The 25,046-nt window shown below is 34.0% G+C and overlaps 1 protein-coding gene across 2 annotated transcripts in view; it reads left to right on the top strand.

Moving 5' to 3' along the window:
* LOC102810185 (5-oxoprolinase-like) overlaps window positions 1-25,046 on the top strand; it is a 175,854-nt gene that overhangs the window by 28,989 nt on the left and 121,819 nt on the right. For both annotated transcript variants that reach the window (XM_085499973.1, XM_085499972.1), the window contains exons 11-21: window positions 101-229; window positions 609-721; window positions 1,488-1,658; window positions 12,165-12,308; window positions 12,407-12,551; window positions 16,309-16,488; window positions 18,087-18,224; window positions 18,666-18,776; window positions 19,432-19,533; window positions 21,449-21,623; window positions 22,125-22,234. In XM_085499973.1, the coding sequence (XP_085356099.1) occupies window positions 101-229; window positions 609-721; window positions 1,488-1,658; window positions 12,165-12,308; window positions 12,407-12,551; window positions 16,309-16,488; window positions 18,087-18,224; window positions 18,666-18,776; window positions 19,432-19,533; window positions 21,449-21,623; window positions 22,125-22,234 (1,518 nt within the window). The remainder of the gene's footprint in view (window positions 1-100; window positions 230-608; window positions 722-1,487; window positions 1,659-12,164; window positions 12,309-12,406; window positions 12,552-16,308; window positions 16,489-18,086; window positions 18,225-18,665; window positions 18,777-19,431; window positions 19,534-21,448; window positions 21,624-22,124; window positions 22,235-25,046) is intronic.

Below are 25,046 nucleotides of genomic sequence, written 5' to 3'. Positions count from 1 at the left end.
TTAATGTATATTTTACTCTTCAAGTCTCTAATTAAATTATGATATCAACAAATAAATATTTCATACTTGGGCATTACAATTGTCATTATTCTCTTTCAAGGTTAACAACTTCCTAATAAATCAACCTGAGGGCGGTCATAAAGATCAACTGTCAGTTCAAGAAGTTGCCATGGGTTATATACGAGTTGCTAATGAAACCATGTGTCGGCCAATCAGAGCTCTTACACAGGTATATTCTTTTAATTGTTTCAGTGTGGAGATGTTCCAGTGTGATTATGTTCCAGTGTGGAGATGTTCCAGTGAGAGTACGTTTCAGTGTGACTAGGTTCCAGTGTGACTATGTTCCAGTGTGATTATGTTCCAATGTGGTGATGTTCCAATGTGATTATGCTCCAAGTTTGAATGTTTCCACATTATGTATATATTATGTAATCACAAACTAAAATTATAAATTGAATACTGTCTATGTATTTAAACTGGATACCTTATTTGTTTTTATTCAATTAGTGTTCAATTCTTTCACATCATGTTGTTTAGAGTTATAATGAATGCAATGACTAGAAACATTTGTTGATGTTTTATATTATGTCATATAATTTTATTTGTAGGCCAAAGGTCATGATACTTCTAAACATACTCTAGCTTGTTTTGGTGGCGCTGGTGGGCAGCATGCCTGTGCTATAGCTAGATCATTAGGAATGTCTTCAGTATTTGTACACAGGTATGCTCATGTAGATTTTTACTTCATACTCATGTTTAAAATAAAATGGCAGTCAGTTTTAAGATGACGACATTATAATAGTTATAGTCAAGATATTATATAATAAATATTATATTATCTGAAGATTGTATGAATAGCAATAAACCAACATGTCAATATCAGTGACTGTTGTAAATACAGCCTGTTATTTGTGTCAGTGTGTTTCATTCTTTATTTTTATCTTATGGTTTTGACCTATAAAATAAATTTACTGGTGAGGTAATATTTACTTTCATGTGATTAAATAATTAAGTTTATTTTTAAACCCATCAAGACATTTATGGGTTTTGGCGATGTACTGTTAACCTCCTCCCCTTCCCCCTCAGTATTAATTTTAGGAGTTAGGCTGCAACATGCGTCTTTTGATACCAATGCCTAATACTTGTGTCATATTCCCTATTGTCATGATGTTAAACAGCATTTGTACAACCAACTCTGAGGGCGCTATATGTATTACTACCACTCTGATCAATGCTTATAAGTGTATGATTGTGACATGTTTATTGTAAAAGAAAACAAAGTGTAAACACAGTGCCCTCAATGTTAGTGACAAATATATTGAACATATCGTTGTTGAATTAGACCTACATACATGCGTAAGGATGTAATTTTTATTTTATTGCATCCTTAGAAAAAGAACAGTTGTTAGCAATAAGTATATGCTATGTACACACCCAGAAAAACACACATTTATAAATACTATATTATGTTTTTTATCAATAATCAGGTATGCAGGAATCCTTTCTGCGTTCGGCATGGCGTTAGCTGACGTTGTACACGAGGCTCAAGAACCATGTGCATTACAATACAACTCGCAGTCATTTCCAGCCATTGATTCAAGAATAGAAGTCTTAACAGCTAAGTGTATAGAAGAATTAAAAAAACAGGGTTTCCAAAGGTGAATTTTACTACATCTAATTTATTGATGCTGGGTTATTATGAAAAATCTATTTTGTGTTTTGACATTTAGCATGATGACTTCTTGAATCAATTATAGTCAATCACCGACAGATCATTCTCTAGATTTACTTTTTGTTTCTCCAGAACAAATGTTTACATAGACATTTATTGAAGTAGTAATTTTGTTGTGTGGCAAATCTCCCCATCCAAATGCTGATGCAAGATGTATCACAGTAAACCTGCTCCATCAGTTAACCGCTCTAATCACATGCAATGTTGTTTTCTCTATTCCATTTCAAACTCACAAGCATATACAGACTCAGTTCATTATTATGAATAGTATGGCTGTTGTGCTGGTATCCATGGACTAACAGCGATATCACAAAATAAGTTTTGGGGTAGATTAATGTGGAATGTACAGAATTTGCAACATATGAATGCATTTGGTATTTGTTTTCTTCTCTGTCTAGTTCACACATTGAGACTGAATCGTTTTGACATTTGGGATTTGTTTTCTTCTTTGTCTAGTTCACACATTGAGACTGAATCGTTTTGACATTTGGGATTTGTTTTCTTCTCTGTCTAGTTCACACATTGAGACTGAATCGTTTTGACATTTGGTATTTGTTTTCTTCTTTGTCTAGTTCACACATTGAGACTGAATCGTTTTGACATTTGGTATTTGTTTTCTTCTTTGTCTAGTTCACACATTGAGACTGAATCGTTTTGACATTTGGGATTTGTTTTCTTCTTTGTCTAGTTCACACATTGAGACTGAATCGTTTTGACATTTGGGATTTGTTTTCTTCTTTGTCTAGTTCACACATTGAAACTGAATCGTTTTGACATTTGGTATTTGTTTTCTTCTTTGTCTAGTTCACACATTGAGACTGAATCGTTTTGACATTTGGGATTTGTTTTCTTCTCTGTCCAGTTCACACATTGAGACTGAATCGTTTTGACATTTGGGATTTGTTTTCTTCTTTGTCTAGTTCACACATTGAGACTGAATCGTTTTGACATTTGGGATTTGTTTTCTTCTTTGTCTAGTTCACACATTGAGACTGAATCGTTTTGACATTTGGTATTTGTTTTCTTCTTTGTCTAGTTCACACATTGAGACTGAATCGTTTTGACATTTGGTATTTGTTTTCTTCTTTGTCTAGTTCACACATTGAGACTGAATCGTTTTGACATTTGGTATTTGTTTTCTTCTTTGTCTAGTTCACACATTGAGACTGAATCGTTTTGACATTTGGTATTTGTTTTCTTCTTTGTCTAGTTCACACATTGAGACTGAATCGTTTTGACATTTGGGATTTGTTTTCTTCTCTGTCTAGTTCACACATTGAGACTGAATCGTTTTGACATTTGGTATTTGTTTTCTTCTTTGTCTAGTTCACACATTGAGACTGAATCGTTTTGACATTTGGTATTTGTTTTCTTCTTTGTCTAGTTCACACATTGAGACTGAATCGTTTTGACATTTGGGATTTGTTTTCTTCTTTGTCTAGTTCACACATTGAGACTGAATCGTTTTGACATTTGGGATTTGTTTTCTTCTTTGTCTAGTTCACACATTGAGACTGAATCGTTTTGACATTTGGTATTTGTTTTCTTCTTTGTCTAGTTCACACATTGAGACTGAATCGTTTTGACATTTGGGATTTGTTTTCTTCTTTGTCTAGTTCACACATTGAGACTGAATCGTTTTGACATTTGGTATTTGTTTTCTTCTTTGTCTAGTTCACACATTGAGACTGAATCGTTTTGACATTTGGGATTTGTTTTCTTCTTTGTCTAGTTCACACATTAAGACTGAATCGTTTTGACATTTGGGATTTGTTTTCTTCTTTGTCTAGTTCACACATTGAGACTGAATCGTTTTGACATTTGGGATTTGTTTTCTTCTTTGTCTAGTTCACACATTGAGACTGAATCGTTTTGACATTTGGGATTTGTTTTCTTCTCTGTCTAGTTCACACATTGAGACTGAATCGTTTTGACATTTGGGATTTGTTTTCTTCTTTGTCTAGTTCACACATTGAGACTGAATCGTTTTGACATTTGGGATTTGTTTTCTTCTTTGTCTAGTTCACACATTGAGACTGAATCGTTTTGACATTTGGTATTTGTTTTCTTCTTTGTCTAGTTCACACATTGAGACTGAATCGTTTTGACATTTGGGATTTGTTTTCTTCTTTGTCTAGTTCACACATTGAGACTGAATCGTTTTGACATTTGGGATTTGTTTTCTTCTTTGTCTAGTTCACACATTGAGACTGAATCGTTTTGACATTTGGTATTTGTTTTCTTCTTTGTCTAGTTCACACATTGAGACTGAATCGTTTTGACATTTGGTATTTGTTTTCTTCTTTGTCTAGTTCACACATTGAGACTGAATCGTTTTGACATTTGGTATTTGTTTTCTTCTTTGTCTAGTTCACACATTGAGACTGAATCGTTTTGACATTTGGTATTTGTTTTCTTCTTTGTCTAGTTCACACATTGAGACTGAATCGTTTTGACATTTGGTATTTGTTTTCTTCTTTGTCTAGTTCACACATTGAGACTGAATCGTTTTGACATTTGGTATTTGTTTTCTTCTTTGTCTAGTTCACACATTGAGACTGAATCGTTTTGACATTTGGTATTTGTTTTCTTCTTTGTCTAGTTCACACATTGAGACTGAATCGTTTTGACATTTGGTATTTGTTTTCTTCTTTGTCTAGTTCACACATTGAGACTGAATCGTTTTGACATTTGGTATTTGTTTTCTTCTCTGTCTAGTTCACACATTGAGACTGAATCGTTTTGACATTTGGGATTTGTTTTCTTCTTTGTCTATTTCACACATTGAGACTGAATCGTTTTGACATTTGGGATTTGTTTTCTTCTTTGTCTAGTTCACACATTGAGACTGAATCGTTTTGACATTTGGGATTTGTTTTCTTCTTTGTCTAGTTCACACATTGAGACTGAATCGTTTTGACATTTGGTATTTGTTTTCTTCTTTGTCTAGTTCACACATTGAGACTGAATCGTTTTGACATTTGGGATTTGTTTTCTTCTCTGTCTAGTTCACACATTGAGACTGAATCGTTTTGACATTTGGGATTTGTTTTCTTCTTTGTCTATTTCACACATTGAGACTGAATCGTTTTGACATTTGGTATTTGTTTTCTTCTTTGTCTAGTTCACACATTGAGACTGAATCGTTTTGACATTTGGTATTTGTTTTCTTCTCTGTCTAGTTCACACATTGAGACTGAATCGTTTTGACATTTGGGATTTGTTTTCTTCTCTGTCTAGTTCACACATTGAGACTGAATCGTTTTGACATTTGGTATTTGTTTTCTTCTTTGTCTAGTTCACACATTGAGACTGAATCGTTTTGACATTTGGGATTTGTTTTCTTCTTTGTCTAGTTCACACATTGAGACTGAATCGTTTTGACATTTGGGATTTGTTTTCTTCTCTGTCTAGTTCACACATTGAGACTGAATCGTTTTGACATTTGGTATTTGTTTTCTTCTTTGTCTAGTTCACACATTGAGACTGAATCGTTTTGACATTTGGGATTTGTTTTCTTCTTTGTCTAGTTCACACATTGAGACTGAATCGTTTTGACATTTGGTATTTGTTTTCTTCTTTGTCTAGTTCACACATTGAGACTGAATCGTTTTGACATTTGGGATTTGTTTTCTTCTCTGTCCAGTTCACACATTAAGACTGAATCGTTTTGACATTTGGGATTTGTTTTCTTCTCTGTCTAGTTCACACATTGAGACTGAATCGTTTTGACATTTGGTATTTGTTTTCTTCTTTGTCTAGTTCACACATTGAGACTGAATCGTTTTGACATTTGGTATTTGTTTTCTTCTTTGTCTAGTTCACACATTGAGACTGAATCATTTTGACATTTGGTATTTGTTTTCTTCTTTGTCTAGTTCACACATTGAGACTGAATCGTTTTGACATTTGGTATTTGTTTTCTTCTTTGTCTAGTTCACACATTGAGACTGAATCGTTTTGACATTTGGTATTTGTTTTCTTCTCTGTCTAGTTCACACATTGAGACTGAATCGTTTTGACATTTGGTATTTGTTTTCTTCTCTGTCTAGTTCACACATTGAGACTGAATCGTTTTGACATTTGGTATTTGTTTTCTTCTTTGTCTAGTTCACACATTGAGACTGAATCGTTTTGACATTTGGGATTTGTTTTCTTCTCTGTCCAGTTCACACATTAAGACTGAATCGTTTTGACATTTGGGATTTGTTTTCTTCTCTGTCTAGTTCACACATTGAGACTGAATCGTTTTGACATTTGGTATTTGTTTTCTTCTTTGTCTAGTTCACACATTGAGACTGAATCGTTTTGACATTTGGTATTTGTTTTCTTCTTTGTCTAGTTCACACATTGAGACTGAATCGTTTTGACATTTGGTATTTGTTTTCTTCTTTGTCTAGTTCACACATTGAGACTGAATCATTTTGACATTTGGTATTTGTTTTCTTCTTTGTCTAGTTCACACATTGAGACTGAATCGTTTTGACATTTGGTATTTGTTTTCTTCTCTGTCTAGTTCACACATTGAGACTGAATCGTTTTGACATTTGGTATTTGTTTTCTTCTTTGTCTAGTTCACACATTGAGACTGAATCGTTTTGACATTTGGGATTTGATTTCTTCTTTGTCTAGTTCACACATTGAGACTGAATCGTTTTGACATTTGGGATTTGATTTCTTCTTTGTCTAGTTCACACATTGAGACTGAATCGTTTTGACATTTGGGATTTGTTTTCTTCTTTGTCTAGTTCACACATTGAGACTGAATCGTTTTGACATTTGGGATTTGTTTTCTTCTTTGTCTAGTTCACACATTAAGACTGAATCGTTTTGACATTTGGTATTTGTTTTCTTCTTTGTCTAGTTCACACATTGAGACTGAATCGTTTTGACATTTGGTATTTGTTTTCTTCTTTGTCTAGTTCACACATTGAGACTGAATCGTTTTGACATTTGGGATTTGTTTTCTTCTCTGTCCAGTTCACACATTAAGACTGAATCGTTTTGACATTTGGGATTTGTTTTCTTCTCTGTCTAGTTCACACATTGAGACTGAATCGTTTTGACATTTGGTATTTGTTTTCTTCTTTGTCTAGTTCACACATTGAGACTGAATCGTTTTGACATTTGGGATTTGTTTTCTTCTTTGTCTAGTTCACACATTGAGACTGAATCGTTTTGACATTTGGTATTTGTTTTCTTCTTTGTCTATTTCACACATTGAGACTGAATCGTTTTGACATTTGGGATTTGTTTTCTTCTTTGTCTAGTTCACACATTGAGACTGAATCGTTTTGACATTTGGTATTTGTTTTCTTCTTTGTCTAGTTCACACATTGAGACTGAATCGTTTTGACATTTGGTATTTGTTTTCTTCTTTGTCTAGTTCACACATTGAGACTGAATCGTTTTGACATTTGGGATTTGATTTCTTCTTTGTCTAGTTCACACATTGAGACTGAATCGTTTTGACATTTGGTATTTGTTTTCTTCTTTGTCTAGTTCACACATTGAGACTGAATCGTTTTGACATTTGGTATTTGTTTTCTTCTCTGTCTAGTTCACACATTGAGACTGAATCGTTTTGACATTTGGGATTTGATTTCTTCTTTGTCTAGTTCACACATTGAGACTGAATCGTTTTGACATTTGGTATTTGTTTTCTTCTCTGTCTAGTTCACACATTGAGACTGAATCGTTTTGACATTTGGTATTTGTTTTCTTCTCTGTCTAGTTCACACATTGAGACTGAATCGTTTTGACATTTGGTATTTGTTTTCTTCTTTGTCTAGTTCACACATTGAGACTGAATCGTTTTGACATTTGGGATTTGTTTTCTTCTTTGTCTAGTTCACACATTGAGACTGAATCGTTTTGACATTTGGGATTTGTTTTCTTCTTTGTCTAGTTCACACATTGAGACTGAATCGTTTTGACATTTGGGATTTGTTTTCTTCTCTGTCTAGTTCACACATTGAGACTGAATCGTTTTGACATTTGGGATTTGTTTTCTTCTTTGTCTAGTTCACACATTGAGACTGAATCGTTTTGACATTTGGGATTTGTTTTCTTCTCTGTCTAGTTCACACATTGAGACTGAATCGTTTTGACATTTGGTATTTGTTTTCTTCTTTGTCTAGTTCACACATTGAGACTGAATCGTTTTGACATTTGGGATTTGTTTTCTTCTCTGTCTAGTTCACACATTGAGACTGAATCGTTTTGACATTTGGGATTTGTTTTCTTCTTTGTCTAGTTCACACATTGAGACTGAATCGTTTTGACATTTGGGATTTGTTTTCTTCTCTGTCTAGTTCACACATTGAGACTGAATCGTTTTGACATTTGGGATTTGTTTTCTTCTCTGTCTAGTTCACACATTGAGACTGAATCGTTTTGACATTTGGGATTTGATTTCTTCTTTGTCTAGTTCACACATTGAGACTGAATCGTTTTGACATTTGGGATTTGTTTTCTTCTTTGTCTAGTTCACACATTGAGACTGAATCGTTTTGACATTTGGGATTTGTTTTCTTCTCTGTCTAGTTCACACATTGAGACTGAATCGTTTTGACATTTGGGATTTGTTTTCTTCTTTGTCTAGTTCACACATTGAGACTGAATCGTTTTGACATTTGGGATTTGTTTTCTTCTTTGTCTAGTTCACACATTGAGACTGAATCGTTTTGACATTTGGGATTTGTTTTCTTCTTTGTCTAGTTCACACATTGAGACTGAATCGTTTTGACATTTGGGATTTGTTTTCTTCTTTGTCTAGTTCACACATTGAGACTGAATCGTTTTGACATTTGGTATTTGTTTTCTTCTTTGTCTAGTTCACACATTGAGACTGAATCGTTTTGACATTTGGGATTTGTTTTCTTCTTTGTCTAGTTCACACATTGAGACTGAATCGTTTTGACATTTGGGATTTGTTTTCTTCTTTGTCTAGTTCACACATTGAGACTGAATCGTTTTGACATTTGGGATTTGTTTTCTTCTTTGTCTAGTTCACACATTGAGACTGAATCGTTTTGACATTTGGTATTTGTTTTCTTCTTTGTCTAGTTCACACATTGAGACTGAATCGTTTTAACATTTGGGATTTGTTTTCTTCTTTGTCTAGTTCACACATTGAGACTGAATCGTTTTGACATTTGGGATTTGTTTTCTTCTTTGTCTAGTTCACACATTGAGACTGAATCGTTTTAACATTTGGGATTTGTTTTCTTCTTTGTCTAGTTCACACATTGAGACTGAATCGTTTTGACATTTGGGATTTGTTTTCTTCTTTGTCTAGTTCACACATTGAGACTGAATCGTTTTAACATTTGGGATTTGTTTTCTTCTTTGTCTAGTTCACACATTGAGACTGAATCGTTTTGACATTTGGTATTTGTTTTCTTCTTTGTCTATTTCACACATTGAGACTGAATCGTTTTGACATTTGGGATTTGTTTTCTTCTTTGTCTAGTTCACACATTGAGACTGAATCGTTTTAACATTTGGGATTTGTTTTCTTCTTTGTCTAGTTCACACATTGAGACTGAATCGTTTTGACATTTGGTATTTGTTTTCTTCTTTGTCTAGTTCACACATTAAGACTGAATCGTTTTGACATTTGGGATTTGTTTTCTTCTCTGTCTAGTTCACACATTGAGACTGAATCGTTTTGACATTTGGGATTTGTTTTCTTCTTTGTCTAGTTCACACATTGAGACTGAATCGTTTTGACATTTGGGATTTGTTTTCTTCTTTGTCTAGTTCACACATTGAGACTGAATCGTTTTGACATTTGGGATTTGTTTTCTTCTTTGTCTAGTTCACACATTGAGACTGAATCGTTTTGACATTTGGGATTTGTTTTCTTCTTTGTCTAGTTCACACATTAAGACTGAATCGTTTTGACATTTGGGATTTGTTTTCTTCTTTGTCTAGTTCACACATTGAGACTGAATCGTTTTGACATTTGGGATTTGTTTTCTTCTCTGTCTAGTTCACACATTGAGACTGAATCGTTTTGACATTTGGGATTTGTTTTCTTCTTTGTCTAGTTCACACATTGAGACTGAATCGTTTTGACATTTGGTATTTGTTTTCTTCTTTGTCTAGTTCACACATTGAGACTGAATCGTTTTGACATTTGGTATTTGTTTTCTTCTTTGTCTAGTTCACACATTGAGACTGAATCGTTTTAACATTTGGTATTTGTTTTCTTCTCTGTCTAGTTCACACATTGAGACTGAATCGTTTTGACATTTGGGATTTGTTTTCTTCTTTGTCTAGTTCACACATTGAGACTGAATCGTTTTGACATTTGGTATTTGTTTTCTTCTTTGTCTAGTTCACACATTGAGACTGAATCGTTTTGACATTTGGGATTTGTTTTCTTCTCTGTCCAGTTCACACATTGAGACTGAATCGTTTTGACATTTGGGATTTGTTTTCTTCTTTGTCTAGTTCACACATTGAGACTGAATCGTTTTGACATTTGGGATTTGTTTTCTTCTTTGTCTAGTTCACACATTGAGACTGAATCGTTTTGACATTTGGGATTTGTTTTCTTCTTTGTCTAGTTCACACATTGAGACTGAATCGTTTTGACATTTGGGATTTGTTTTCTTCTTTGTCTAGTTCACACATTGAGACTGAATCGTTTTGACATTTGGGATTTGTTTTCTTCTTTGTCTAGTTCACACATTGAGACTGAATCGTTTTGACATTTGGGATTTGTTTTCTTCTTTGTCTAGTTCACACATTGAGACTGAATCGTTTTGACATTTGGGATTTGTTTTCTTCTTTGTCTAGTTCACACATTGAGACTGAATCGTTTTGACATTTGGGATTTGTTTTCTTCTCTGTCTAGTTCACACATTGAGACTGAATCGTTTTAACATTTGGTATTTGTTTTCTTCTCTGTCTAGTTCACACATTGAGACTGAATCGTTTTGATATTTGGGATTTGTTTTCTTCTTTGTCTAGTTCACACATTGAGACTGAATCGTTTTGACATTTGGTATTTGATTTCTTCTTTGTCTAGTTCACACATTGAGACTGAATCGTTTTGACATTTGGTATTTGTTTTCTTCTTTGTCTAGTTCACACATTGAGACTGAATCGTTTTGACATTTGGGATTTGTTTTCTTCTCTGTCCAGTTCACACATTGAGACTGAATCGTTTTGACATTTGGTATTTGTTTTCTTCTTTGTCTAGTTCACACATTGAGACTGAATCGTTTTGACATTTGGGATTTGTTTTCTTCTCTGTCCAGTTCACACATTGAGACTGAATCGTTTTGACATTTGGGATTTGTTTTCTTCTTTGTCTAGTTCACACATTGAGACTGAATCGTTTTGACATTTGGTATTTGTTTTCTTCTTTGTCTAGTTCACACATTGAGACTGAATCGTTTTGACATTTGGGATTTGTTTTCTTCTCTGTCTAGTTCACACATTGAGACTGAATCGTTTTGACATTTGGGATTTGTTTTCTTCTTTGTCTAGTTCACACATTGAGACTGAATCGTTTTGACATTTGGGATTTGTTTTCTTCTTTGTCTAGTTCACACATTGAGACTGAATCGTTTTGACATTTGGTATTTGTTTTCTTCTCTGTCTAGTTCACACATTGAGACTGAATCGTTTTGACATTTGGGATTTGTTTTCTTCTTTGTCTAGTTCACACATTGAGACTGAATCGTTTTGACATTTGGTATTTGTTTTCTTCTCTGTCTAGTTCACACATTGAGACTGAATCGTTTTGACATTTGGGATTTGTTTTCTTCTTTGTCTAGTTCACACATTGAGACTGAATCGTTTTGACATTTGGTATTTGTTTTCTTCTTTGTCTAGTTCACACATTGAGACTGAATCGTTTTGACATTTGGGATTTGTTTTCTTCTTTGTCTAGTTCACACATTGAGACTGAATCGTTTTGACATTTGGTATTTGTTTTCTTCTCTGTCTAGTTCACACATTGAGACTGAATCGTTTTGACATTTGGGATTTGTTTTCTTCTTTGTCTAGTTCACACATTGAGACTGAATCGTTTTGACATTTGGGATTTGTTTTCTTCTTTGTCTAGTTCACACATTGAGACTGAATCGTTTTGACATTTGGGATTTGTTTTCTTCTTTGTCTAGTTCACACATTGAGACTGAATCGTTTTGACATTTGGGATTTGTTTTCTTCTTTGTCTAGTACACACATTGAGACTGAATCGTTTTGACATTTGGTATTTGTTTTCTTCTCTGTCTAGTTCACACATTGAGACTGAATCGTTTTAACATTTGGTATTTGTTTTCTTCTTTGTCTAGTTCACACATTGAGACTGAATCGTTTTGACATTTGGTATTTGTTTTCTTCTTTGTCTAGTTCACACATTGAGACTGAATCGTTTTGACATTTGGTATTTGTTTTCTTCTTTGTCTAGTTCACACATTGAGACTGAATCGTTTTTACATTTACGCTATGAAGGCACAGACTGTGCTCTGATGTGTTCAACATTAGAAGATCATTACAAAGCACATGCCGACAGCTGTCGTCATGGTGATTTTGAAAAATCATTTACAGACAGGTACGTTAAGAGAGCACTCAACTGTAGTATTCAATAATCAAGTAAGGGCAGACTCAATTTAAACTCGTCATATAAAAATTACAATTTTTTTTATTTAGGTACAAACGCGAGTTTGGCTTCACGATACCAGGACGTCTAATCATAATTGATGATATACGAGTACGTGGTACCGGTAAAACACATATAGGTGTTGACGAAATTATTAAATGTTCTGGAAAGTCACCAAGGGTTGACAATGTACATGTATGTGTATTTCTTTCCTCTTTGTCAATATTATAGTTGCTAAACTAGGAGCATATTTATGCTTGTGTTATGTTATCGTTGTACAAAGAAAGATATGTATTAATACTGTGAAATACTTTATTTTAGCTGGAATTAATTTTCGCTGAAGGACTTTTGGGGCGTTTTGTATGGAATTTATTTTCACTGATTGCTGACAAGTTGAATGTCAAATATAGGAGCATAGGTTTATTCGCTGGATTTTATTTTCACGAAATCATCCCTTCAGCAAAAATAGCGAAAATAAATTCCAAGCGAAAATAAAGTATATCATATACTTCACACACACAAAGAAAGATATATATTATTATATTATACCAGTATATGATGGTGTTAATCCATTGATTTGATTGGTCCAAACACAAAATTTGCATATGCAATCCATGGTATATTGGCTGATAATGCACGGCTAAACCAAGTGGCCCTGGAACATGAATTGACTACAGGTTTAATACGGAAATACATAAAACCAGTATTATTTGATTTTTAGGGAAATATAGTGGTTGAATTTTGGAAGAATATTGAAAAAAATACTGAATTAAAAACATCTGAAAAGTTATATAACTATAATATTGCTTTTTGTTAATGGTGGGATCCAAGTTGTGAGCGTCGGTCGTTGGGTGATTGTCGTTCGCCACACAAACCTGAACCACCGTCCCTCAACACCGTGAGGTGCCTACACGAACGCCAGAACGCTATGTTGTCAGTGTTGTTACTTTGAGATGGATTGCAAACTTCCAACAAAGAAAACATGATCTTTAAGTACAAGATATAATTGAGGGATTTAATAACATAAAAATGCAAAAAACTATGAGTTACAGGCAAAAATGTATGCCACCAATAACAACCGGTGTCCGGTAACGGCAGCTGACAAAATTGCAGTGCACCCGGGTAATTGCCATCTGTTTCAAAAAACACGGGACAACGCAGGATTCGACGACGATATATGGTATTGTAATTCTCCACTATGGGTAAATAAATTACAGGAGATGATGAAGGTAATTTCGAAAGCTACAGATTTGTGACGAGTGTTCACCAACCACTGTATTAGAGCGACGGCGTGCAAAGTCTTTCAGCCGGAGTTGAGACAAGGCATATCATGTACGTGTCACAAAAACGATGCGAAAATCCGATCTTACACCATCAAACTTACCCCAAAACAACGACAAAACTTGTCAGTCATACTGTCACAAAACTTTGGTTATACCAAAGGTATCCAGGTCAGATGTTGGAACTGAGGTCGCTGTGCCGGTCGCCGTACATGATACACCGCGTCCCGCCGCGTCTCAAATTTCGGTTGAACCAAGTACTGCTGAACGTCAAATATCCACAGTTACAAGTAGTATGATGAGTCACAAAACCGGTTTATTTCACAACTGTACTTTCACTGGGAAAATTACAGTCCAAATTGTACAAAAACTGGAATGAAAACATGGAAAATCCATTGTTTAAATGATCCAAACTGTACACAACCCTTTATTTCAAATTGCGTTGTGCATCAGTAAAAGGTCAGAAAGGTCATCCTTTGTTATGCTAATTTGTGTGTTTACGCTGCTCTAGTCAACGTGGATATGTTTCTATTTCATGTGGAATAAAAATTAGTTTGTATTCAATTTGAACTGTGTTGCGCATGTAATTTTTGTATGCATTCAGCGTACAACTACATACTATTCTTATAAATATTCATGTTCAAGGGCCATAATCATGATCTTTTAGTAGATGAAAGTAAACTCTTTTTTTACTAGTTTTATCGAATTGTCAATATACTGGTATAATATAATAGCAATAACCCCCGCCGAAGTTGGGTATACCACTTGATATTGCACAATTCACTCCATATATGCACTCGCCTGCGGCTCGTGCATATATGTCGTGAATTGTGCAATATCTCGTGGTATACCCGCCTTCAGCGGGGGTTATTGCTTAAATATACCATACTGTGTGTAATATTCACACACACAAAGAAAGATATATATTTATATACCATACTGTGTGTAATATTCACACACACAAAGAAAGATATATATTAATATACCATACTGTGTGTAATATTCACACACACAAAGAAAGATATATATTAATATGCCATACTGTGTGTAATATTCACACACACAAAGATATATATTAATATACCATACTGTGTGTAATATTTGCACACACAAAGAAAGATATATATTAATATACCATACTGTGTGTAATATTCACACACACAAAGAAAGATATATATTAATATACCATACTGTGTGTAATATTCACACACACAAAGATATATATTAATACCATACTGTGTGTAATATTCACACACACAAAGAAAGATATATTAATATACCATACTGTGTGTAATATTCACACACGCAAAGAAAGATATATATTAATATACCATACTGTGTATAATATTCACACACACAAAGAAAGATATATATTAATATGCCATACTGTGTGTAATATTCACACACACAAAGATATATATATATTAATATACCATACTGTGTGTAATATTTGCACACACAAAGAAAGATATATATTAATATACCATACTGTGTGTAATGTTCACACACACAAAGAAAGATATATATTAATATACCATACTGTGTGTAATATTCACACACACAAAGATATATATTAATACCATACTGTGTGTAATATTCACACACACAAAGAAAGATATATTAATATACCATACTGTGTGTAATATTCACACATGCAAAGAAAGATATATATTAATATACCATACTGTGTATAATATTCACACACACAAAGAAAGATATATATTAATATGCCATACTGTGTGTAATATTCACACACACAAAGAAAGATATATATTAATATACCATACTGTGTGTAATATTTGCACACACAAAGAAAGATATATATTAATATACCATACTGTGTGTAATATTCACACACACAAAGATATATATTAATATACCATACTGTGTGTAATATTCACACACACAAAGATATATATTAATATACCATACTGTGTATAATATTCACACACACAAAGAAAGATATATATTAATATGCCATACTGTGTGTAATATTCACACACACAAAGAAAGATATATATTAATATACCATACTGTGTGTAATATTCACACACACAAAGATATATATTAATACCATACTGTGTGTAATATTCACACGCACAAAGAAAGATATATTAATATACCATACTGTGTGTAATATTCACACACGCAAAGAAATATATATATTAATATACCATACTGTGTGTAATATTCACACACACAAAGAAAGATATATATTTATATACCATACTGTATGTAATATTCACACACACAAAGAAAGATATATATTAATATACCATACTGTGTGTAATATTCACACACACAAAGAAAGATATATATTAATATACCATACTGTGTGTAATATTCACACACACAAAGAAAGATATATATTAATATGCCATACTGTGTGTAATATTCACACACACAAAGAAAGATATATTAATATACCATACTGTGTGTAATATTCACACACGCTAAGAAATATATATATTAATATGCCATACTGTGTGTAATATTCACACACACAAAGATATATATTAATACCATACTGTGTGTAATATTAACAAATTCTAAGCTGAAGAATCCCAGCATCATTTTCAATATTTGATCATGTCTGTTCGACTTTTAAACATGTCTTTTCAGATTTTAAGATGATTGGTGATATATATAATTAAATAATTATTTATTTCAAGGTTGTCAAATGTTTTTTTGAAGAAGTTGGATTCTTAGACACCAATATTTACAAGTTGAACGAGTTGACATCAGGTCATGAGATATCAGGACCAGCAATCTTGATTGAGACAAACAGTACAATATTAGTGGAACCAAATTGCCTAGCAACAATCACTGCGCATGGTGATGTGAGGATACAGGTAGGAAATTTTCTCCTAAACGTTTATTAATATTATAATATTTTGAATTTAAATTTAAAGGAATGTAAGGTAGCGGGACTATTATTTGCATACTTGTTTTCATCTTCTATTTGTGACTAAATGTCTACAAGAATCGCCAGACTTCAAGCTTTTCAAAAGTGTGTTTTTCATGCCTGTATCTCCATTCTACGATGTGTTACTCATTCAAAGGTAAAAAATTACTTTTTCTGTAAAAAAAATAATTACGCATTTATGCTGGTGATAAGAAGATATTTGTTCACCTTTTCCTAGTTGTTCAATAGTCTGGTAAATTGAATGTGTCTTGTCAATTTTATTCAAGCAATGCGTTTTAAAAAGTAGTGTGCTGAATTTTAATTTCCGTTTTAGTCGCATTGCCCCCAACTCAAACCACAACACATTGGTAAATAATCCACGAAATAGTTTGCCTGGACACGTTCAAGTTCCTCTCATTGTCACCTTAAAGCTGGGAAAATTTGGTGTTAATCCGACGACAATAAGTATTTGTTATTTTTTGTTAAAGATCTTATATTTTGAAAAACATAAACTCCTAGAAAACGTCCATGAAGTCACAGCAAAGATTTTCAAGCTTGTTTATCGGCACAATCGATTTGTTTTCCCATCAAGGTCTGTTTTAACATGTGTAGGGGCATCCAAATGTGTAAGGCTATTGGAAACAAAACAAATAAAGGAATGGGATAGCTGTAATTCGATAAAATCGGCAGATGAAAACACCAAAATCAATGTTTTTCAGCAGCTGTGTGACCTTGTGTCTGACACATTCATATGCAAATGACTAATCTGTGAAATAAACAGGGGCTGAGACAAACCACTCAAATGTTTGGAAACACTCATTGCTTTGTCTTGAGTTTATGTTTGAAACTTATAGGCACACAGATTAAACCTGTGTTGTTGATTTTGGAAAACACTACTGAAGCTGCCTTGCTTACCTTCAGAAAATCTACATTTTAACCAACTTACATGACATTCTATGTTATGTTGACTTTATCATATGAAAGTTTATAGTACATTTCATCAATTACTAAATAAATGTGAAAATCAACACAAATAATAGTCTTGCTACCTTAAAGGTAGATGAAACTGTTTAAAAGTTTTTCTGTACGTAACACAGTTTTTCATATAATCAGGTATTTATCAACTATTTTGAACTTGGTCCATATTAGCATGATAATGCATTCATTTTTAGAATTATTATTTTTTATTATTATAGATCTGTCATTGTAAGTTACAGTTTGCACTCATTTTGCAGTATTTCATTGAGTATCGGCATCCTACCATATTAGGAAATATGAATTTCAAATATAGAATGATTATGAAGTATTTCTTGAAGTTCATAGCAAGAAATTTTCACTATTTTGCCCAGTTCTTGGCATCCTGTGTTAAGCACTTGAACCACAAAGATGTGATATAAGGAGGTCAACTCAAGGATACTGCAAAGTAGGCACTAGGCAGTATGTGGTCACATCAAATTCCACTATTTGTACTATACCACACTGTGTCCTCATACATTCTAGCATCATCACAATAAACTTTTATTATTATTAAAATATTTCTTACAGATTGGTACTAGTAACAAAAAGACGATTGATACTGAGTTAGATGCTATCCAACTGTCTATATTTTCACATCGATTTATGTCTACAGCTGAGCAGATGGGTAGAGTGTTACAACGTACTGCTATCTCTACAAATATTAAGGTGAGATTTTTAAGTATGATATATAAATGTATCCTTTAGTGTCCTTCATGTATGCTATTCACTATTCTCAGATTTGTTTTAAACATGGTTTTAATCACGTAGGGTCTATGGTTTAATTAATAATTAAGGCAAACAATTCATTCATCATTTTCCTTATGCAAATAGACCAATTGCAGGTTTAAATCGTTTAACATAAGTTCCTGGTGCATGTGATGATATATTCTGATACATTCAGTAACTTGTAAGGTGTGTTACAATCATGACACATCCAGTCACAGCATGCCTAGTGACCATGGGTAGGTGTGTATATCATTCTGATTCCTGAGAATTTTGTTGGGAAGTCCATGTGACCAAGTTCTACTAAGCCATCATTCAGTTTACAATCTCAAAAACAAAATATAAATGTACATCATCAGTGTAGTATATTTTTGTTCATTACAGGAACGCTTAGATTTCTCCTGTGCCATGTTTGGTCCTGATGGTGGTCTGGTTGCTAACGCTCCTCATATTCCAGTACACCTTGGTGCAATGCAAGAAGCAGTACAATATCAAGTAGGTCTCCACCAGTGCAGATCAAGGGTCTGTGACTATACAACATCTGATCAAGTTGATATTTGAAATATAATTTGGTACATTTCCTTGTTGATTTGATCTTGTCTCGAATAATTATGTCTAACGTGAAGTGCTATGTTACTTAATTTATAAAAGTACTAAATCTGTCTGTCTGCTGCTATTATACAATATTTATGGTCTGTGCTACGATATTTATTATTTTTCACTAATTTAGTGCAACCAAACTAAGTTACTGACTTTGTCTTATTAAAACCTTTCCTGATGAAAGTCTCCATTGATATATAGCTGAAGTGAAAGAAAAAAAAGGCATCCACAAGCGATGTTTTACTGTACATTACATTTGTAATAATAAATAGACCTGTCACTTTTGTGTTTAGGCTGACATATTGAATGCAGATACCAGCAATTTTCTTTTCATTCTATAGCTTTATTTTGATGGTTGATTTCATTGGTTTAATGTGAATTGCTCACCACAGAGGGCAGAATACTGAAATATTTTTTTCTGTACCTGTAAGTCACTTTTGTCATTGGAGTACAAAACAGCTGAAAGTTTAAAGGAAGGGACTAATTAAAATTAGGTTATATTTGTTATGTGAAATATAATTCCCAAAACCTTGTATTTTCTTAAGCACAGATGTCAGTGTTAGGAGATGACCTCCATGAAGGTGATGTTATTTTAAGCAATCATCCAAGTGCTGGTGGTAGCCATCTTCCAGATTTTACAGTCATTACTCCAGTAAGTTTTTATTCAATACAATTATAGTTGTGCTCTGTTTTTCTTGACATACCCTCAGGTAATACTTTTCGGACATGGCACAAATTAAGGGCTGTATTTTCATTGGTAAAATAATGCTTAATATGCCTTGTATGGTAATTAGACAGTGTTAAATTGTTATTAGTCCCCATTCGGACGCAGTCTGAAAACGGGGACTTATGTTTTGACCTCCGTGTGTTCGTGCTGGCGTGCGTCTGTGCGTGCATCCAGACCTGTATTTCAGAAATGCCTGGACCAATCACAATCAAACTTCACACATACATCATATATGATATTATACATATGCACGTCAATTTGTTTCAGGATCTGATTCAAGATGGCCGAATGGCGGCCATTTTTGTGCTAAAAATCATCAAAATCAAGCATTTCTTGGGTGTTTATAGATGGATTTTGTTCAAACTTAGTATATACATTAGACATTATAGGACCTTGATGCACATCATTTTGTTTTACGATCTGATTCAAGATGGCCGAATGGCGGCCATTTTTGTGCTGAAAAATCCTAAAAATCAAGCATTTCTCGGCTGTTTACAGATGGATTTTGTTCAAACTTTGTATATACATTAGACATTATGGGACCTTGATGCAAAAAATTTTGTTTTTCAGATAAGATTCAAAATGGCCGACTGGCGGCCATTTTGTTTTAATGAATGTGGTTCTCATGCCATATCTCTGACTTGCTTTCACTGATTATGTTCAAATTTTAAATATTCATTATACATCATGTCATAGATATATTGGTTTGACGACCCTATTTAAAATGGCCGAATGGTGGTCATTTTTGTGCTAAAAAATCATCAAATATCAAGCATTTCTGGCATTTATGGATGGATTTCGTTCAAACTTGGTACATACATTAGACATTACAGGTTTCTGATGCACAACATTTTTTTTAGATTGGATTCAAAATGGCTGACTGGCGGCCATTTTGTTTTAATGATTGGGCTTCTAGAGCCATATCTCTTAAATGCTTTGACTGATTATATTCAAATGTTATATACATTTGTATTCGTTATACATTATGTTATATATATACATGTATTCAAAATGGCTGATTTTGAATGCTGTTTCAGAGCAATATATCTCAATATGGACAAGTACTTGTTTGACAATCAGATACAAATGTCAATCATTTTAATGTTAAAAAATCATATTCCTGACATGGTTATATTTCAGCTATATTACTATAAACAAAACTATTATAGTTTTACATGTAAGCCAAGCTTTTTCAATGTGAAATAGTTTTAACACGCCACTTACATGCAAGCCAACCACGTCTTTATGGACATTACCTATCGGCAGCTTACATGTAAGCCAAGCTTTTTCAACGTTACCAGTGAACAATGTGAAATGGTTTTAACTTGTCGCTTACATGCAAGCCATCCATGTTTTTCGACACTATCCGACAGCAACTTACATGTAAGCCAAACTATTTTCGTGGATTCCATGAAGAAAGTGCATTTATACCATGTTATTCGTATGGTTTTTGTGGAATGGATTTGTTTTTGTGAAGCCGTCTACGATAGTTTCTCACGTAAATGCTATGATTTGACACATTTTGCACTGTGTCAAATGAAATTTCACATCGTTTATATCTCTTAAATTCAATAACTAACAGGGACTGTGCCATGCATGGCTTGTTGTAGTTAGGTGTTACTTCAAATGAAAGTATGAGGCCCCTTAAGTTTCTTCTAAAATTGATTTTTTTTTCAATAAACCAGCATGCACATATGACAAAGTGCACTTAGTTTGGAAAATGTGAAACATGTATATGTAGCATTCATTGGTTTAGCAGATGTAAACAAGTGATTCTTGTCAACCGACTATCACAAGTGACAACAGTCCATTGTTAATACTATGTCATTATTTATTCCAGGTTTTCTATAAAACTCAACCCAAACCAGTATTTTTTGTCGCTAGTCGTGGCCATCATGCTGACATTGGTGGAATTACCCCGGGTTCAATGCCACCACATTCAAAGTCATTAGACCAAGAGGGCGCTGTCTTCAAAACATTTAAAGTTGTCAAAGATGGTATATATCAAGAAGAAGGTCAGTCATGTTTTTGTTGTCCATTATTTTCATTTGATAGTTGACTCTGAGTTCTAGTTTTCTCTTTTACAAAAGTCTCTTATAATCCTCTGAAGTCTTGTAGTATTAGTGCAGCCTGTCAACCTTCTCACCAGCAGGCTTTCTTGCCCAAATATTTCTGCAATTTTTTCTTATATTCTTCAAAATTCCTGAAATGAACCCTAATTTTGTAGCCAATTTACAAATTCTGAGTTAATTTTTGGTTTTTACTTAAAAAAATTCGCTATTTTTGTCATACTCTTCTGACGGAAAGTGCAGTCTGCAGACTATAAACAGAGCTATTTTGTGAATTTGACGATTTTTATGTTTGAAACAGATCATTTACTGAGTGATAGGCATATAGGATTCCCATATCGTTAAGCTCTACTCAGACAACAATATTGAATTGAAAATCACATTACATAGAACGAAGGTTTATAAAACTAGTTTGGGTGTACCAAAACTTCTGTCTTTTTTTTTTAGCATTGATAGAACAATTAATGGCACCAGGGAAATTACCAGGATGTAGTGGAACAAGAAATCTCCATGACAACCTGTCTGATGTCAAAGCACAAATAGCTGCTAACCACAAGGTAATTTCAATGGCTTCTCTTACTGGTTATTTTCATTAAAAACCTCTAAAGATAATTGAAATTTATGTCATAAGCATTCGTCAGACAATTTTATGTAAATATCCAACGTGTTTTACACATGTAAAAATCTCAAGAAACGTACAATAAAATTGAGGTATAACAACTGTAAATTATTAAAAGTTTATAACAATTTTGAAAAAAGTTAGTTACACCCCTTTCACCCCTTGATTACACAAAGAACTGCAGTCAGATGTTGATAAGTCGTTACAATTGGTCAGGCAGTTTGTTTTGAAATTTACTTCATCTGTTCAAAATGTTGGCAACAACCCGGTAATTATCAAAGGCATAATTGACAGGTCAACAACAACAAAATTCAAATGTAGCAAGGCTTGTTCATTTCGATAGACACCATGGCGGCTCGGTACAAATAAACTGATTGGCCAATATCTTTAATATTATTGCTAATTTGCATAACAGATAAAATATTCCCAGTTCGTTCCCACACATGCGGAAGGTAGGTTGCCAGTTGTGCCAGACAAATTCAAGATGATGGAAATTCACAAGCCGGAGATGTTAATCAAAGTACATTATATGTACTATGGAAGTGTACGAATCACCCCAATTTACATCACTGAAACTCGGTTACAGCAGATGTCTTTCGAAGATTTTGTTGGGCTAATCAACAAAGAAATTGAATACCTCGGTCGGATGGGAGCAACATGCATTCAAGTACTCGATGATGAAAACCAAAATGTGAATTTACCACGGAATGACCGATTTAAGCTTCTACTCACTGACAACATAGTGCGCTCAAATAGTGGGACACTGAAATTACAAATACACGTGGTGGACGGGAAATCCCCAACGATGAAGTCCTCTGTGACCAAAGAATACGTAGACACCGACAACGACACTTCGATGTCACGAAAGCGTAGACTTGACTTTGTCACGGATAATTCCAACAGGGTAACACCCACAAAAATTCCAACGTGCAAAGCTCCATCGTTACAGGATCGAGAGAATGAATTAACTGACAAGTTGGACACACTTTCACAAGTAAAGATCTCAGTTGAACGCGAATTGACTGACTTAAAGTCGCCACCCCTGCCGCTACCCCCGTTAGCTTTACCGGGATTAAACGTTGTCGAAGCAATGTGTGCACATTGCCACCATAGAGGACACAAGGAAGCGGGAAATCGAAAAAAAGCAGTATGTGTATATGAAGCTTGTCCAGGCTACATGTATTGTGGACGACTTGACAAGCACAAAGGACCATAATGATATAATACGACAGGTGAATTTCATAATTATTATTTTACATGGTCGAATCACTATTATTCTTCATTATAAATAGTCAATAGTCTGTTGCTATGATGTATGTTTTTTTATTTCCTAATATTTACGTACAGAACATGTTTTTTCAGAAAGAAAAAGACGTCAAGAAAGTACGAGAGGAAATAAAAGAAATTGAAGGGGAACTTTGAAATCTAAAGGCATTTCTTGAAAAAAATAGCACACAGTTCAGCAGGGTTGTGAAACCTTGTTTATTTAAAGTCTACCCCAACCAATATAACGGAATTGAGGGCCGCAGCAAGTTACTTCGTGACATCAGACTGCTTAAAATCGCTTTGAATAGAAAATTACCCCCGGCGACCATGGATGACTTGGTAGAATTTCCACGCCTACTAAGAACAGGGAAACTCAAAACTGGATACGACGATTCACATTTTAACAAGTCTGTTGATGTTAACGAAATTATCGAAACTTCGCCCGTGAAATCTAACGTTGCCATTGCTAGAAGCGGGTTGGCTATCGGACTCGATAAAACTGAGAATTTACCAGCTCATCAGCAAATGTGTAATGCGACATTCTACACATTACCCATATCATACAATATCAGCACATTCTACACATTACCCATATCATACAATATCAGCACATTCTACACATTACCCATATCATACAATATCAGCACATTCTACACATTACCCATATCATACAATATCAGCACATTCTACACATTACCCATATCATACAATATCAGCACATTCTACACATTACCCATATCATACAATATCAGCACATTCTACCCATTACCCATATCATACAATATCAGCACATTCTACACATTACCCATATCATACAATATCAGCACATTCTACCCATTACCCATATCATACAATATCAGCACATTCTACCCATTACCCATATCATACAATATCAGCACATTCTACACATTACCCATATCATACAATATCAGCACATTCTACACATTACCCATATCATACAATATCAGCACATTCTACACATTACCCATATCATACAATATCAGCACATTCTACACATTACCCATATCATACAATATCAGCACATTCTACACATTACCCATATCATACAATATCAGCACATTCTACACATTACCCATATCATACAATATCAGCACATTCTACACATTACCCATATCATACAATATCAGCACATTCTACACATTACCCATATCATACAATATCAGCACATTCTACACATTACCCATATCATACAATATCAGCACATTCTACACATTACCCATATCATACAAATATGTATGGTAATATTATAAGGGCGCCTGCACCTTGTACTCCGTGGGTCCATCCACCGCTACGACCACCGTACTATAATTACGGTATGATTCCTGGATATAACTGTGCATCATTTCCCCCCACAAACCAAGGGCATACTTCAACTTTCCAGCCACCCCGCACAGCAACGTACCCTGCTGAGCAAGCTAGACATGACGTACCGTTTCAGTTACCATCTCTAGGTAATCCCTGTG

This window comes from Saccoglossus kowalevskii, chromosome 6 (genome assembly GCF_978046115.1).
Source record: "Saccoglossus kowalevskii chromosome 6, keSacKowa6.1, whole genome shotgun sequence".
NCBI lineage: Eukaryota > Metazoa > Hemichordata > Enteropneusta > Harrimaniidae > Saccoglossus > Saccoglossus kowalevskii.
This window is presented reverse-complemented; position numbering and strand designations above follow the sequence as displayed.